Source organism: Ostrea edulis, chromosome 9 (genome assembly GCF_947568905.1).
Source record: "Ostrea edulis chromosome 9, xbOstEdul1.1, whole genome shotgun sequence".
Taxonomy (NCBI): domain Eukaryota; kingdom Metazoa; phylum Mollusca; class Bivalvia; order Ostreida; family Ostreidae; genus Ostrea; species Ostrea edulis.
This window is the reverse complement of record NC_079172.1, coordinates 74,801,930-74,819,352: the sequence shown is the minus strand read 5'-3', so window position 1 is coordinate 74,819,352 and position 17,423 is coordinate 74,801,930. Positions and strand designations below refer to the sequence as shown.

General features: G+C 36.0%; 1 protein-coding gene across 7 annotated transcripts in view; it reads right to left on the bottom strand.

Moving 5' to 3' along the window:
- Positions 1-555: 555 nt before the first annotated feature.
- LOC125678759 (uncharacterized) overlaps positions 556-17,423 on the bottom strand; it is a 58,777-nt gene continuing 41,909 nt past the window's right edge. For 6 of the 7 annotated variants that reach the window (XM_056150612.1, XM_056150613.1, XM_056150616.1 and 3 more), the window contains 3 exons: positions 16,732-16,967; positions 11,638-11,800; positions 556-11,526 (listed from right to left, as the gene is read on the bottom strand). In XM_056150612.1, coding sequence (XP_056006587.1) covers positions 3,008-11,526; positions 11,638-11,800; positions 16,732-16,967 — 8,918 coding nt within the window. In that variant the 3' untranslated portion in view covers positions 556-3,007. Of the gene's footprint in view, positions 11,527-11,637; positions 11,801-16,408; positions 16,465-16,731; positions 16,968-17,423 lie in introns of those variants that run through there. The other variant, XM_056150617.1, reaches the window with a different exon arrangement.

The window sequence follows — 17,423 nt, the reverse complement described above, 5'->3', positions numbered from 1 at the left end:
GAACTATACAGATAACTATAAGAGGAACTATTCAGATAACTATAAGAGGAACTATACAGGTAACTATAAGAGGAATAGATAACTATAAGAGGAATTATACAGATAATTATAAGAGGAACAGATAACTATAAGAAGAGCTATACAGAAAACTATAAGAGGAATAGATAACTATAAGAGGAACTATACAGATAACTATAAGAGGAACTATACATATAACTATAAGAGGAACTATACATACAACTATAAAAGGAACTATACAGATAACTATAAGAGGAACTATACAGATAACTATGAGAGGAACTACACAGATAACTATAAGATGAATTATACAGGTGACTATAAGAGGAACTATACAGATAACTATAAGAGGAACTATACAGATAACTATGAGAGGAACTATACAGATAACTATAAGAGGAAGTATACAGGTGATTATAAGAGGAACTATACAGGTAAATGTTCTAGAAATATAAAGAGTTTATTGTAAAAGGACACCACAGAGATAATGGTTAAGGAAAACTGTATAGAAAACAGCATAACGAAATCACACAGACACATGTACTAAAAACGTTTATTTTTAAGTTTGCAATAAAATACCACTTTAACTATATGCAAGGTGAAGATAACGAACAGTGATCAATCTCTACAAGCAATACAAAATAGAGAGTTGGGCAAACACGGACCTCTGGACACACCATAGGTGGGATCAGGTGCCTATAAATTTCAAAACATCATTTATACTTAAAGACCCCCAAAAAAATTTGCAAGTACTCTTCGAAACGCTTGCTCCAGAGTTACTGCTTGCACCTTTAATACTGTTATATATTGAAGTCGAAGTCTGTAAGCTATAATAGAATCTTATTTGATTAGTAATTGTCGTACAATTAATCAAAAACCTATTTTCGTTTTCGATAAACTACCCCGAAATACCAAAAATGAAAGGAAAGTGCCAGATCTTAGCCAGATTTCTTTCTTCTTTTAAGAAAACTTAAGATAATACGATATGATTTTAATTCGTTGTTTATCGATATTTGATTTTGATTTTACAAAAGAAGTAAGTTTTGATAATTGTTGAATAAATATTTCCTAAATCCGTGATTTTAGTATTTGACCAGGCTTACGGAATTTTTCAGAATGAAGCGAGGCAATGATTGCACTGGACAAAAGCCACCATAATAAACACATTCCCAATACTGAGTTTCAAATATTGAAATTATGAACAACCGTTCATTTGGTCTTTTGTCAACTGTTCGGCATGACGAATAACGATTGCATTCGTAACAAAAAATAATTCTTTAATTTTCAAAAACAGAGAGAGATCATTTATGTTACATAAAGAACATTTGATTTGGAGCTCCAAGTGACTTCTTAATAACCAAGTTTTATTTACTGTATATTATATCAATAAATATCATAATATAACTAATGCGCGCAATTATTGAAATGTTTTTCTTAAATTCAGTTGAATTAAACATATCTGTCATTGAATTAATGTGCGCAACAATTTGAACAAGTATTAAAAGTATTTTCTCTATGCAATATTATTTAATTCTGATTTCCCTCGCTTGCGCGGGGTTTCATCTATTATTATATAATGATCTATAGCAGATTTTTTCTGGCGAATTATTACTACTCTAGCGATAACTTTATTTCAACAAATGAACATTGAAATTCTGATATGTCAAAAACTAACTTCATGTTTGGATAACAACAACACTACAAATTAATAAATTTCATTCATTTTGAATTTCACTCAGATTCCAGTCAAACATCCATACTTACAAAAGACATCTTTTTTTATCTATCAAAATCTTTTATAGCCATTGAAGTCCTCAGTTTGTTTTCAAATATTCATATTACAGATATTAGCATCTGCACCGTGTTCTACTAAACGTTTGACTATCTCAGTGTGTCCATTCTGTTATGCTATAAAGAGCGGTGTAAAATTATCATATCTACAAATATTGACATCAGCACTGTGTTCTACTAAATGTTTGACTATCTCAGTGTGTCCTTTCTGTGATGCCATATTGAGCGGTGTACAATTATCATATCTACATATATTAACATCAGCACTGTGTTCTACTAAATGTTTGACTATCTCAGTGTGTCCATTCTGTGATGCTATAAAGAGCGGTGCAACATTTCTCACATTACAAATATTGATATCAGCACCGCATTGTACTATATGTTTGACTATCTCAGTGTGTCCATTCTGTGATGCTATAAATAGCGGTGTACAATTACCATATCTACAAATATTGACATCAGCACCGTGTTCTAATAAATGTTTGACTATCTCAGTGTGTCCATTCTGTGATGCCACAAAGAGCGGTGTAGCATTTCTCACATTACAAATATTGACATCAGCACCGTGTTCTACTAAATGTTTAACTATCTCAGTGTGTCCAATCTCTGATGCTATGAAGAGCGGTATAACATTCTTGTCATAACAAATATTGACATAAGCACTGTGTTCTACTAAATGTTTGACTATCTCAGTGTGTCCATTCTCTGATGCTATCAAGAGCGGTGTAACAATATCATATCTGCAAATATTGACATCAGCACCGTGTTCTTCTAAATGTTTGACTATATCAGTGTGTCCATTCTGTGATGCCATCAAGAGCGGTGTAACATTCTCGTCACTACAAATATTGACATCAACACCGTGTTCCATTAAATGTTTGACTATCTCAGTGTGTCCATTCTGTGATGCCATCAAGAGCGGTGTAACATTCTCGTCACTACAAATATTGACATCAGCACCGTGTTCTACTAAATGTTTGACTATCTCAGTGTGTCCATTCTATGATGCTATCAAGAGCGGTGTAACATTCTTTTCATTACAAATATTGACATCAGCATCGTGTTCTACTAAATGTTTGACTATCTCAGTGTGTCCATTCTGTGATGCCATCAAGAGCGGTGTAACATTCTCGTCACTACAAATATTGACATCAACACCGTGTTCTACTAAATGTTTGACTATCTCAGTGTGTCCATTCTATGATGCTATCAAGAGCGGTGTAACATTCTTTTCATTACAAATATTGACATCAGCATCGTGTTCTACTAAATGTTTGACTATCTCAGTGTGTCCAACCTGTGATGCCATAAAGAGCGGTGTAACATTCTCGTCACTACAAATATTGACATCAGCACCGTGTTCTACTAAATGTTTGACTATCTCAGTGTGTCCTTTCTGTGATGCTATCAAGAGCGGTGTAACATTCTTGTCACTAAAAATATTGACATCAGCACCGTGTTCTACTAAATGTTTGACTATCTCAGTGTGTCCTCCCTCTGATGCCATAAAGAGCGGTGTAACATTTCTCACATCACAAATATTGACATCAGCACCGTGTTCTACTAAATGTTTGACTATCTCAGTGTGTCCATTCTGTGATGCCCTAATGAGTGGTGCAACACCTTGGCCATTACAAATATTGACATCAGTACTTTGTTTTACTAAATCTTTGACTATTTCAATGTGTCCTTTCTGCGATGCCATAAATAGCGGGGTAACATTTTCTAGAGAACAAATATTGACATCAGCACTGTGTTCTATTAAATGTTTAGCTATCTCATGGTGCCCATTTTGTGATGCTATATACAGCGGTGTAGCATTCTCGTCATTACAAATATTGACATCAGCACCATGTTCTACTAAATGTTTGACTATCTCAGTGTGTCCAATCAGTGATGCCATGGAGAGTGGTGTATCATTCTCGTAATCACAAATATTGACATCAGCACCGTGTTCTACTAAATGTTTGACTATCTCAGTGTGTCCATTCTTTGATGCAATAAAGAGCGGTGTAAAATTCCGTTCATTACAAATATTGACATCAGCACCGTGTTCTACTAAATGTTTGACTATCTCAGTGTGTCCAATCAGTGATGCCATAGAGAGTGGTGTATCATTCTTGTAATCACAAATATTGACATCAGCACCGTGTTCTATTAAATGTTTCACTATCTCAGTGTATCCATACAGTGATGCCGTAAAGAGCGGTGTAGCATTATCATATCTCCAAATATTGACATCAGCACCGTGTTCTACTAAATGTTTGACTATCTCAGTGTGTCCATTCCGTGATGCGAAAGAGAGTGGTGTAACATTATCGTCATTAGAAATATTGACATCAGCACCGTGTTCTATTAAATGTTTGACTATCTCAGTGTGTCCAATCAGTGATGCCATAGAGAGTGGTGTAACATTCTCGTAATCACAAATATTGACATCAGCACCGTGTTCTACTAAATGTTTGACTATCTCAGTGTATCCATTCTCTGATGCCATGAAGAGCGCTGTATCATTATCATATTTACAAATATTGACATCAGCACCGTGTTCTACTAAATGTTTGACTATCTCAGTGTGTCCATTCTTTGATGCAATAAAGAGCGGTGTAACATTCCGGTCATTACAAATATTGACAACAGCACCATGTTCTACTAAATGTTTGACTATCTCAGTGTGTCCTTTCTGTGATGCTATAAAGAGTGGTGTAACATTTCTCACATTACAAATATTGACATCAGCACCGTGTTCTACTAAATGTTTGACTATCTCAGTGTGTCCAACCTGTGATGCCATAAAGAGCAGTGTAACATTCTCGTCACTACAAATATTGACATCAGCACCGTGTTCTACTAAATGTTTGACTATCTCAGTGTGTCCTTTCTGTGATGCTATCAAGAGCGGTGTAACATTCTTGTCACTAAAAATATTGACATCAGCACCGTGTTCTACTAAATGTTTGACTATCTCAGTGTTTCCTCCCTCTGATGCTATAAAGAGCGGTGTAACATTTCTCACATCACAAATATTGACATCAGCACCGTGTTCTACTAAATGTTTGACTATCTCAGTGTGTCCTCCCTCTGATGCTATAAAGAGCGGTGTAACATTTCTCACATCACAAATATTGACATCAGCACCGTGTTCTACTAAATGTTTGACTATCTCAGTGTGTCCATTCTGTGATGCCCTAATGAGTGGTGCAACACCTTGGCCATTACAAATATTGACATCAGTACTTTGTTTTACTAAATCTTTGACTATTTCAATATGTCCTTTCTGCGATGCCATAAATAGCGGGGTAAAATTTTCTAGAGCACAAATATTGACATCAGCACTGTGTTCTATTAAATGTTTAGCTATCTCATGGTGCCCATTTTGTGATACTATATACAGCGGCGTAGCATTCTCATCATTACAAATATTGACATCAGCACCGTGTTCTATTAAATGTTTGACTATCTCAGTGTATCCATACAGTGATGCCGTAAAGAGCGGTGTAACATTATCATATTTACAAATATTGACATCAGCACCGTGTTCTACTAAATGTTTGACTATCTCAGTGTGTCCATTCTTTGATGCAATAAAGAGCGGTGTAACATTCCGGTCATTACAAATATTGACATCAGCACCATGTTCTACTAAATGTTTGACTATCTCAGTGTGTCCTTTCTGTGATGCTATAAAGAGTGGTGTAACATTTCTCACATTACAAATATTGACATCAGCACCGTGTTCTACTAAATGTTTGACTATCTCAGTGTGTCCAACCTGTGATGCCATAAAGAGCAGTGTAACATTCTCGTCACTACAAATATTGACATCAGCACCGTGTTCTACTAAATGTTTGACTATCTCAGTGTGTCCTTTCTGTGATGCTATCAAGAGCGGTGTAACATTCTTGTCACTAAAAATATTGACATCAGCACCGTGTTCTACTAAATGTTTGACTATCTCAGTGTTTCCTCCCTCTGATGCTATAAAGAGCGGTGTAACATTTCTCACATCACAAATATTGACATCAGCACCGTGTTCTACTAAATGTTTGACTATCTCAGTGTGTCCATTCTGTGATGCCCTAATGAGTGGTGCAACACCTTGGCCATTACAAATATTGACATCAGTACTTTGTTTTACTAAATCTTTGACTATTTCAATATGTCCTTTCTGCGATGCCATAAATAGCGGGGTAACATTTTCTAGAGCACAAATATTGACATCAGCACTGTGTTCTATTAAATGTTTAGCTATCTCATGGTGCCCATTTTGTGATGCTATATACAGCGGCGTAGCATTCTCGTCATTACAAATATTGACATCAGCACCATGTTCTACTAAATGTTTGACTATCTCAGTGTGTCCTCCCTCTGATGCCATAAAGAGCGGTGTAACATTTCTCACATCACAAATATTGACATCAGCACCGTGTTCTACTAAATGTTTGACTATCTCAGTGTGTCCATTCTGTGATGCCCTAATGAGTGGTGCAACACCTTGGCCATTACAAATATTGACATCAGTACTTTGTTTTACTAAATCTTTGACTATTTCAATGTGTCCTTTCTGCGATGCCATAAATAGCGGGGTAACATTTTCTAGAGCACAAATATTGACATCAGCACTGTGTTCTATTAAATGTTTAGCTATCTCATGGTGCCCATTTTGTGATGCTATATACAGCGGTGTAGCATTCTCGTCATTACAAATATTGACATCAGCACCATGTTCTACTAAATGTTTGACTATCTCAGTGTGTCCAATCAGTGATGCCATAGAGAGTGGTGTATCATTCTCGTAATCACAAATATTGACATCAGCACCGTGTTCTATTAAATGTTTCACTATCTCAGTGTATCCATTCTGTGATGCCGTAAAGAGCGGTGTAGCATTATCATATCTACAAATATTGACATCAGCACCGTGTTCTACTAAATGTTTGACTATCTCAGTGTGTCCATTCTTTGATGCCATATAGAGCGGCGTTTTATTTTTGCCATTACAAATGTTGACATCAGCACCGTGTTCTACTAAATGTTTGACTATCTCAGTGTGTCCATTCAGTGATGCCATAGAGAGTGGTGTAACATTATCGTCATTACAAATATTGACATCAGCACCGTGTTCTACTAAATGTTTGACTATCTCAGTGTGTCCTCCCTCTGATGCTATAAAGAGCGGTGTAACATTTCTCACATCACAAATATTGACATCAGCACCGTGTTCTACTAAATGTTTGACTATCTCAGTGTGTCCAATCAGTGATGCCATAGAGAGTGGTGTATCATTCTCGTAATCACAAATATTGACATCAGCACCGTGTTCTATTAAATGTTTCACTATCTCAGTGTATCCATACAGTGATGCCGTAAAGAGCGGTGTAACATTATCATATCTCCAAATATTGACATCAGCACCGTGTTCTACTAAATGTTTGACTATCTCAGTGTGTCCATTCCGTGATGCGATAGAGAGTGGTGTAACATTATCGTCATTAGAAATATTGACATCAGCACCGTGTTCTATTAAATGTTTGACTATCTCAGTGTGTCCAATCAGTGATGCCATAGAGAGTGGTGTAACATTCTCGTAATCACAAATATTGACATCAGCACCGTGTTCTACTAAATGTTTGACTATCTCAGTGTATCCATTCTCTGATGCCATGAAGAGCGCTGTATCATTATCATATTTACAAATATTGACATCAGCACCGTGTTCTACTAAATGTTTGACTATCTCAGTGTGTCCATTCTTTGATGCAATAAAGAGCGGTGTAACATTCCGGTCATTACAAATATTGACATCAGCACCATGTTCTACTAAATGTTTGACTATCTCAGTGTGTCCTTTCTGTGATGCCATAAAGAGCAGTGTGACATTCTCGTCACTACAAATATTGACATCAGCACCGTGTTCTACTAAATGTTTGACTATCTCAGTGTGTCCTTTCTGTGATGCTATCAAGAGTGGTGTAACATTCTTGTCACTACAAATATTGACATCAGCACCGTGTTCTACTAAATGTTTGACTATCTCAGTGTGTCCTCCCTCTGATGCTATAAAGAGCGGTGTAACATTTCCCACATCACAAATATTGACATCAGCACCGTGTTCTACTAAATGTTTGACTATCTCAGTGTGTCCATTCTGTGATGCCCTAATGAGTGGTGCAACACCTTGGCCATTACAAATATTGACATCAGTACTTTGTTTTACTAAATCTTTGACTATTTCAATATGTCCTTTCTGCGATGCCATAAATAGCGGGGTAACATTTTCTAGAGCACAAATATTGACATCAGCACTGTGTTCTATTAAATGTTTAGCTATCTCATGGTGCCCATTTTGTGATGCTATATACAGCGGCGTAGCATTCTCGTCATTACAAATATTGACATCAGCACCATGTTCTACTAAATGTTTGACTATCTCAGTGTGTCCATTCTGTGATGTCATAAAGAGCGGTGTAACATTCTCGTCATCACAAATATTGACATCAGCAGCATGTTCTACTAAATGTTTGACTATCTCAGTGTGTTCATTCTTTGATGCAATAAAGAGCGGTGTAACATTCCGGTCATTACAAATATTGACATCAGCACCATGTTCTACTAAATGTTTGACTATCTCAGTGTGTCCATTCTTTGATGCCATAAAGAGCGGTGTGACATTCTCGTCATCACAAATATTGACATCAGCACCGTGTTCTATTAAATGTTTCACTATCTCAGTGTATCCATTCTGTAATGCCGTAAAGAGTGGTGTAACATTATCATATCTACAAATATTGACATCAGCACCGTGTTCTACTAAATGTTTGACTATCTCAGTGTATCCATTCAGTGATGCCAGAGAGAGCGGTGTAATATTCTCGTCACTACAAATATTGACATCAGCACCGCGTTCTATTAAATGTTTGACTATCTCAGTGTGTCCATTCTGTGATGCCGTAAAGAGCGGTGTAACCTTATCATATCTACAAATATTGACATCAGCACCGTGTTCTACTAAATGTTTGACTATCTCAGTGTGTCCATTCAGTGATGCCATAAAGAGTGGTGTATCAATCTCGTCACTACAAATATTGACATCAGCACCGTGTTCTACTAAATGTTTGACTATCTCAGTGTATCCATTCTCTGATGCCATGAAGAGCGGTGTGACATTCTCGTCATTACAAATATTGACATCAGCACCTTGTTCTACTAAATGTTTGACTATCTCAGTGTATCCATTCTGTAATGCCGTAAAGAGCGGTGTAAAATTATTGTAATCACAAATCTTGACATTTGCACCGTGTTCTACTAAATGTTTGACTATCTCAGTGTGTCTATTCCTTGATGCAGTAAACAGTGCGTCTTGAAGGTAAGGATTGGTGGAAATAATCTGGTATCCATGACTTAATAAACACCTCAGTACAGATTGATGTCCTGTTGAAATGTAATGGCTAAAACAGTGAGAATGCCACTCCTGAGGTAAGGGCTTATTTAATTCCGACACGGTGAGTACATCAAAAAGACAGGAGAAGGGTTTGTCTGTTAAAGTGTTTGGTGTAGTTTCGTTTCTGCAGAATTCATCACTTATGATTTGTATTAGTTCTTGAACAAACTCTTGGCAAAATGAGGAGGAATTTTTGCACTGTGAGGTAAATAATGTTTTTATGTTTTCATTTGATTCCTTTGCCAATGTTACCGTTAATTTTCCTTTCCTATCCACCAAAGTTGCATCGGCCTTGTTCTCGACCAACAATTTTACAATATCATCAAAACCTCTTCCTGCTGCTTCATGTAGAGCACTTCTGCCCCCAGAGTCAACTATATTAACATCACAGTTGTTCTGTATCAATAGCCTTACTATATCAGTTCTAGACATCCGTGACGCCCAGAACAATGGAGATCTCATTGTACCATTGACCTGGTTAATGTCTGCCTTGCAGCGTAAGAGTGTTTGCACCACGATGGTATATCCCAGTCTGCAGGCTTTGGTGAGAGGGGTGTCTTCTTCAGCTGTGTCATCCTGCAGATTTACATTGACCCCTTCATTTATAAGGAATTCTATCACTGATTCATGTCCAGCAAAAACAGCACCTGTTAATGGAGTGAAACACAAGTGCTCATTGTTGTTGTCAGTTTTTTGATTTGGAGATCCATTGAGATATGACATCCCTAACCAACTGACGAGTCGCTGAACTACCTCAAGATTTCCACTAAAACATGCGAGCAATAACAACCTAGCACCTTCAGATTTCCTTATGTCAGACAGTTGTTGTCTATCATCAAGTCTATCAAGAATATAAGACAGAAGCCTGATATGCCCATAATGAATCATCCAACTCAATGTAAGTATGCTGTATTGAGGGCCAGCATTGTTACGTATGTACTTGCCCTTTCCTTTTCCTGTGATTCTACTTATCGTTATTTTTTCTCCTATGAGTAATTTTTGTTGATAGTATTCCTTTCCCCAGTATGCAATCCTTTCCATTGCCTTTCCACTGCGCTGAAGTACTTTCGAGTCAGAATAATGAATAGTTAAAATCAGATCTACAAGATCATCTGTAGACACTGTGTCGAGATAGGAAATAAAGAAATTCATGAACTCTTCACATTTTAGGCTTTTCCCATCAAAAACATCATAAAAATGTACGTCTTTGATATCCTTTAAAAGTCTTCTTACAAGGAATTTATAGTGTTTCCTTTTCAAGCAGATGCATAAATTTTCATATCCCGATTCTGTAGTCTCACTAGTAACACGAACGTTGTTTGCGATGTAACTACTTGGCATTGAGTTCAGCACCTGTTCAGGGAACTTCAAAGCATGTAAGCAAGCAATGGCCTCAAATAAAGCGTCATGTAAGAAAGAATAAACCCCGTTATTCTTCACAACATATGTTCCTGTCAATTCCTTCAGAGACCTTTGAATACAAGACTGATTAACAATGTCAAAATAAGCGCTTATTAGTACAAAATATTCAGGTATATCTTTTTTCGTTAAATGATTGTTTGCTAGCATGCATAACACAAGTGTCGCATACTGTGACTCCTTTTGATTTCTCATTTTCTTGAATTGGTTAATGATGCTTTTGTTTGCCGTTTCAAAAAAAAGTCGTCCACATTTCTGATTTTCTTTGTCGTTTGCAAATAAACGACATAAAAGTGGGAACATTGTCATACCAGGATTTAGCAAGATGTTTATATAGACTTTCTCCTCCACTCCTGTACTTTTACAGTGAGAAGCTAACATGTCCTTCATTTCTTTTTCATTCAGCATAAGATCTAAACTTCCAATATCAATAATGTTTCTGAGGAAACTGTGTTCCATATCTTTGCATTCATAATAAACAGCTTTTCTGCAGGTAAAAATAAATTTGGTTTTATCTGAAGGAGCAAAAGCTTCAAACATTCTTTCTATAGCAGTTGATGCTGATCGATCGAATCCAAATACTCCCACAGGATCGTCAAGAAGAAACACCTGCTTGATACTGACGAGACGATAGCTAGTCATCTCGTCTACGTGTTGGACGGGGATGATTTCCCAACCTTCATTTTGCAGATGAAGACATGTCTGCCTGGCAATGAATGTTTTTCCCATTCCTGGACCGCTTATTATTGTCACGGTGTCTTTGGACTCGATTTCTGATTTCACTCTGTAGTACGCTCTCGTTTCGCACAGAACTTCATATTCCTTTCCCCATTTATTCAATATCTCTTCATGTTGTTCTGCAAAAGATTGTTAATTTTATGACTAGGATATGAAATAACCTACTCATAATATGGATATCTATCCATTTGAGTTGGTATATTCTTCATTTGTTAGATAACATGAAATACCTCGGACATTAAATGGAATATGTCTTCTCTCTAATTGTTGAAGCCTTTTTTTAAGAAGCAGGAAGTCATCCAATATGACCTGTTTCTCAGATTTATCAAACTTCCTTGTTGCTAAGGAGGCAACATCACCATTAAGGAAACCGCTGCTCAGTCGTCCGATAGCCTGTATAAAATAATTCACTATAAAGAGAATAAAAGCATTAAAATGTGCTCCAAGACAATCTCTAGATGAAAAGGTAAAGGTAACGAACAGTGACCATTTTCATCAAAAATAAGAGTTGGCCAAATCTGGATCACTGGATACATCAGAGGTGAGATCAGGGTCAAGGAGGAGTAAGCATCATCTGTCGACCAGTGACACCCGCCATGAGCCTTATACCTTGATCAGGTAAACGGAATAATCTGTAGTCAAATCAATCTGTACAACACAGCCTACTAATTGGTATGAAACACGTCAGACATCATTTGACCCAATGATAGGTTGTATTGGCAAAGTAGATCATTATAACGACTATAGAATTTGCTAAATCCTGACTTTAAACAAGAGAGTTGCAAGCCCTGTGACATCAATTTATCAGTAGGCTGTCTTGATTTAGAAACTCCTCATATGCAGAAAAAGCTCTAGCGTTTCGAATAGTTAAGAAACATAAACACCTTATGCAAGTGATAATAGAATATTGCTGTATAGATATAGGAAGTTGACGAAGAGAAGGTGAATTCATACCGTTTTTTGTAAAAATTTAATTGTTAGTTTGAAATTTACGTCTATGTTAAATAAAGATATCTAGGTTTGAAGCATATGCGGAGGACTCTGTGGTGTCTTTTATTTCGAGTTCACTGGCATATATCAAATCTTCATATGAATGAAAATGATTATTGGTAATAGATGAATCATCGTCAATATATCTGAACGTCGTGTTGCAGGCCACAGCAAGAGATATTTTCTTTTGTGGAAGCTTTTGAATAAATTCTGCCTCATGAGAATATAAAAGCGGGTTAGCTAATAAAGGAGCAGAATTTTTCCCATGGAAATTTGAAACAGATTGTTGGAAAACATGATCACCAAAGAGTACGAATATCTCGTCACTGAAGAACTCTATCATATTTTTGATATAAATTTCATAGTAATTGTGCGTAGAATCAGAGTGGTGTTAAGTAATTTTTTGAATGACTGATCACTATATGAATATTTCCTTTTTCCATTTTTGTTGAAGAACCAACTGTCTATGATGTCAAAAAGTCCAGTCTTTGATTTATCGTGAGGAATGGTCGTGTAGTGTTGAAAAGTCAAACATTTTGATGTTGTTAATTTGAGGAAAACTCACTAGAAGTTCTTTAGAAATTTTTGGAATCCATATTTGATTCACACCTCTTCTGGCATACTTTTAAAAATACTTTTGGAGTTTCTCCTTCACAGGTGGTAATGATTTCGTTACGAGCTATGATAGATGTTCATATTAAGACTTGATTGATTGTTTATTTGAGTCACCAGTTTATTGATTTACAGATTAATTTATATTATTTTATTTGAATTGGTAAAAACATCACTGACAATTAATATTAATTACCTAAATACTTATATAGAGCTCGTGAATGTACGGTTTCTATAAACAGTTAAGATCTCTTCAGAATTCTTTATATATTTTTTTATATTAAAAAAAAATTAATTCATATTTGTTTCCTTAAAAAGTTGAAAAATGTAATCATATTTCACAATTCAGAGTATTTATGTCTCCCAAAATAAGTAGTGGAATACATAGAAATAAGATGGAGAGACAGCACTCACACATTGTAACCCTCGAACCAATTCACAAAAAGTGGACATCCTCAAAACCGCATGTAATAAGTTTATAAATTTTTTAAGGTGTATGAAGTAATAAGTTGTTTATCGTCAATTATAGCGATTCTCAAGGACGTATTGTAAATGAAAATAATTCCACTGTTGATTTAACTTTAGTCTGTTCCCCTTCCCACAATTCCATTTGCACACCCTCTACATTGAACGTAGAGAGTGTGCGAACAGAATTGGGGGAAGAGGAACAGACTAATTTAACTCACAACTTGAAATATGGACAACTTGTTGGATATTGTTAACCCTTTCATCAATTAAGTGAAAATAAGCGTAAGTAGAGAAGAATTTCCAGTTTTCATTAAGTAAATTGTTAATTTTTTTACAATGTCATTTGACATGTTGAAACTTTTAACTTCGTAATTGAAACTTTATCATTATCACTATTTCAGCAAGGTATGCATGCAAAACACTGGATCCCCTTCCTCGTGTGACCAAAATGCAAATTCAATGTCATTGTCATGGGTAAGAATTAACCCTTGATAACAAAGCGATAGAATTTACTAACAAAGGCAATTTAACATTTAATAATATTTATTTACAATTGTTGAAAGAAAATTATTAGAAAAACAAAATTCTAACTTACGATAGGTAAACAATATTAAAGTCCGTGCCGAATTCAATCTACACACAAAAAAGTAAATTCCAAAATCTTAGTCACCAGTTATAAAATAATCCAAATGCCTAAAGTGCTTGTTTAACCAGATATTTTTATCATTAAAGTTCACAGTGTATGTATAATAATAATGAATTTTACAGTACAATCTTGAAATACACAGCTATGTAACCATTACGTCATCTTTCTACTAAAGAAGTAAACATCGAACTCTAGAATAATCTAGGTCACAGATGTCATTTGAGTGCAAGTAATGCACACCACCATTAGCTAAAATATTTTGGTTTCAAAAGTCTTATTACCAGGAATATTCCTAGCACTAACAGTCCAAAAAGTGTGGTCAAAGTTAAAGTCTTGCAAAAGATTGATTGAATAATTAGAATTCGATGCCGTTTTGGCAATATTTCGGCCATATTGCGACGGGTTTTTCACAGGTAAAGGTCTCAAGGTCAAAACATACGTTATCAAAAGAAAGGTATTGTCAAATATATTGATTAATTGTAGAATGTTTAACGTCCCTCTCGAGAACCTTTCACTCATATGTAGACCTCACCATTGCCGGACTGCAGAATTTAGGCCTATATTCGGTGCTTATAGCTATTGAGCAGGGAGAGATCTATATCATGCCACACCTGCTGTTACACGGGACCTCGGTTTTTCCGTCTCATCTGAAGGACCGCCCCATTTAGTCACCTACTACGACAAGAAAAGGGTATTGAAGACCTATTCTAATCCGAATCCCCACAGGACTTGTCAAATATATTATACGGGAAATATGAAAGTCTTATCATCATCCATTTAAACATTATGCTCAAGATTAGAATTATTGCGGAAAAACAGACAGACGGACAGTCCAAAGTTTGAAGTTAACCCAGTGGTTCTGGAGTAGATGAAAATGTGAAAAGTTTACGGACAGACGGGCGGACAGACAGACGACAGACAAAAGGTGATCAGAATGGCTCACTTGAGATTTCACCTCATGTGAGCTAAAAACTATATCCCCTGAATCTCAGATTACGGGGATAAAAAGCACGGACGTTTGATCTTAGAAATAAACTCCTAGTCAATGATTGAAAGAGTGGGGAATAGCTTTACAATCTTAAACTATGTTTGATTCTTTCTACGAATTGTCTTTCTTATGTTCTAGAAATTCATTATTTTGTGTGTCAGTGCATTGGCTTGGTGAACAGTAAAGTTAGCATCTGGACACCATATCTGACTTTCAACCTTGGTCTTTGACCTTTTAACCTAAATCAAAAGGGGTCTTCTTCAAAGAATATAGAGTAATTGAATGAAATTTGATTGCAAAAACTGATTGACTTTCAGTGACATAGTCTGGAAATTACGGACACACTAATAGACGGATGGACAGATCCAAATCAACATCCCCTGCGAGGGACAAAAATAGAAATGTCACGATCATTGTGCAACAATGTTATGCTTATCAACATAAACTTTACAATGTAAAAACTTTGAACGACAATTTTTTCTTCTCACACATTTTCTGCGAATACATTGCCTTTTAGACCTTTGCCATGTCATATGCATTTATGATATTCATATTTAAAATAGCTCAGTCATCAAATTACCTGGGTTTAAATTCTGCCTACAACGGAATAGGTCACTAAAAGGTACTGTATTAGACGTTCTTTTCTCGAATTCTTGGCATCTTAATGAAAGTGAATGATTTTTCGGATGAGACCTCAAAAGCCAGATGTGTCAAGGATATATGTGTGGCTTTAGAAATGTGTCAAGGATATATGTGTGACTTTAGAAATGTGTCAAGGATATATGTGTGACTTTTGGCAAGATAAGGAACCCTTACCACAGTTCCAAGGTTCTGTATCAAGGACGTAAATATAGGTACATGTATATGCAATCTGTAATATAACTCGTCGCACTAAACATTCGATACACGATAATATGTTCTGTGTATTACATTTTTTAATCGAGATAACTTACTGATGAATAAATTAAAGTTACAGGGGTTTCAACAGTCTAGTTTAAAGTCAACATTTTGCAATTCTATGGTCGTTCTAATGATATAATTTGCAAATACAACCTACCATTTGATCAAACGCTGTCTGTCGTGTTCCAACCAATTTTTAGACTGCGTTCTTTACCTAATGACTTAACTACGAATTACTCCGTTTGCCTGATATAGATATAGGGCGGATGTGACAGGTGAAAATGAAATACTTACTTCTCTCAAGCACTTGATCCCATCTCTGTTGTTTTCAGAGGTCTACGTTTTTTCTATTCTCAATTTTGTACTCTTTATAAGATATGTGAGATTGATCACTCACTGTTCGTTATCTTCAGTTTTCCATTAGCTCCGAGGTGTTCATAAGTCATTTTATTCCAACTGGAATGTTTAACTACAGTCAAACAAAACCGTTGTAAACAATTCACCCTTTTGAAATACACAACAATTAATTTATGAGATTATGATTACCCAAATTTTTTCTTCAAGGAAGGCCACTCCTAGGCCCTTAATATGGAATGCTACTGCATTTCTTAAAATTTCATGTTATATTCTGGCATAGTTGGAATTTTGTTTCCACGATTACAAATTACTCACCTATGATACATTGTATCCACACATACAACACAAGGAAAGAGCACAAACCTGAGAAAGACATGTCCATTTTGAATTGAATGTTGATTGATCCATGGACGTTTTACCATGACATAAAGAATTCCTAGCGAATCTTATTCTCTCCACATCGTCCCCCTTTGAGATGTCAGCAGGATTTGGTTCATTATTCCATCCACTCGTTGGAGGTGTTATTTTCACTGTGTTACGCAGCAGGGTGTACAGAAGAGATGTATCAAAGTCTGCTGAGGTCACAGGTCCCCAGGCACCTACAGTAAAATTCACAAAAAATATATTAAAATTTGTTGCGGTAACTGGTTCATTTGCATCTACTTTATGGTATTGACAATGCATTTATCGAAGTATGTTGAGGTAACCGGTCTACCGGTACCTACAGTAAAGCGTACAACAGATCTATTGAAACCCTTTGAGGTAACCATTTCACCGACACCAACTTAAGAATATGTTCAAAAGACTCATCAAAAGTATGTTGAAGTAACTGGTTTATCGACACTTACAGTAGCACTTAGAAGAGAAACTAGTATGTTAAAGTGTTGAGGTAAAGGTTTTATATGCAAATACTCCAGTGTTTAAAAGATATTCACCAATGCCTGTGGAGGTAACTGGTTCACCTGTATCTACATTAAGGTGTACAAGAATATATGTGTCAACTAGTGTTGAGGTAAGCGGTATACCTGCGCCAACAGTAGGGTGTAGAATAGAAA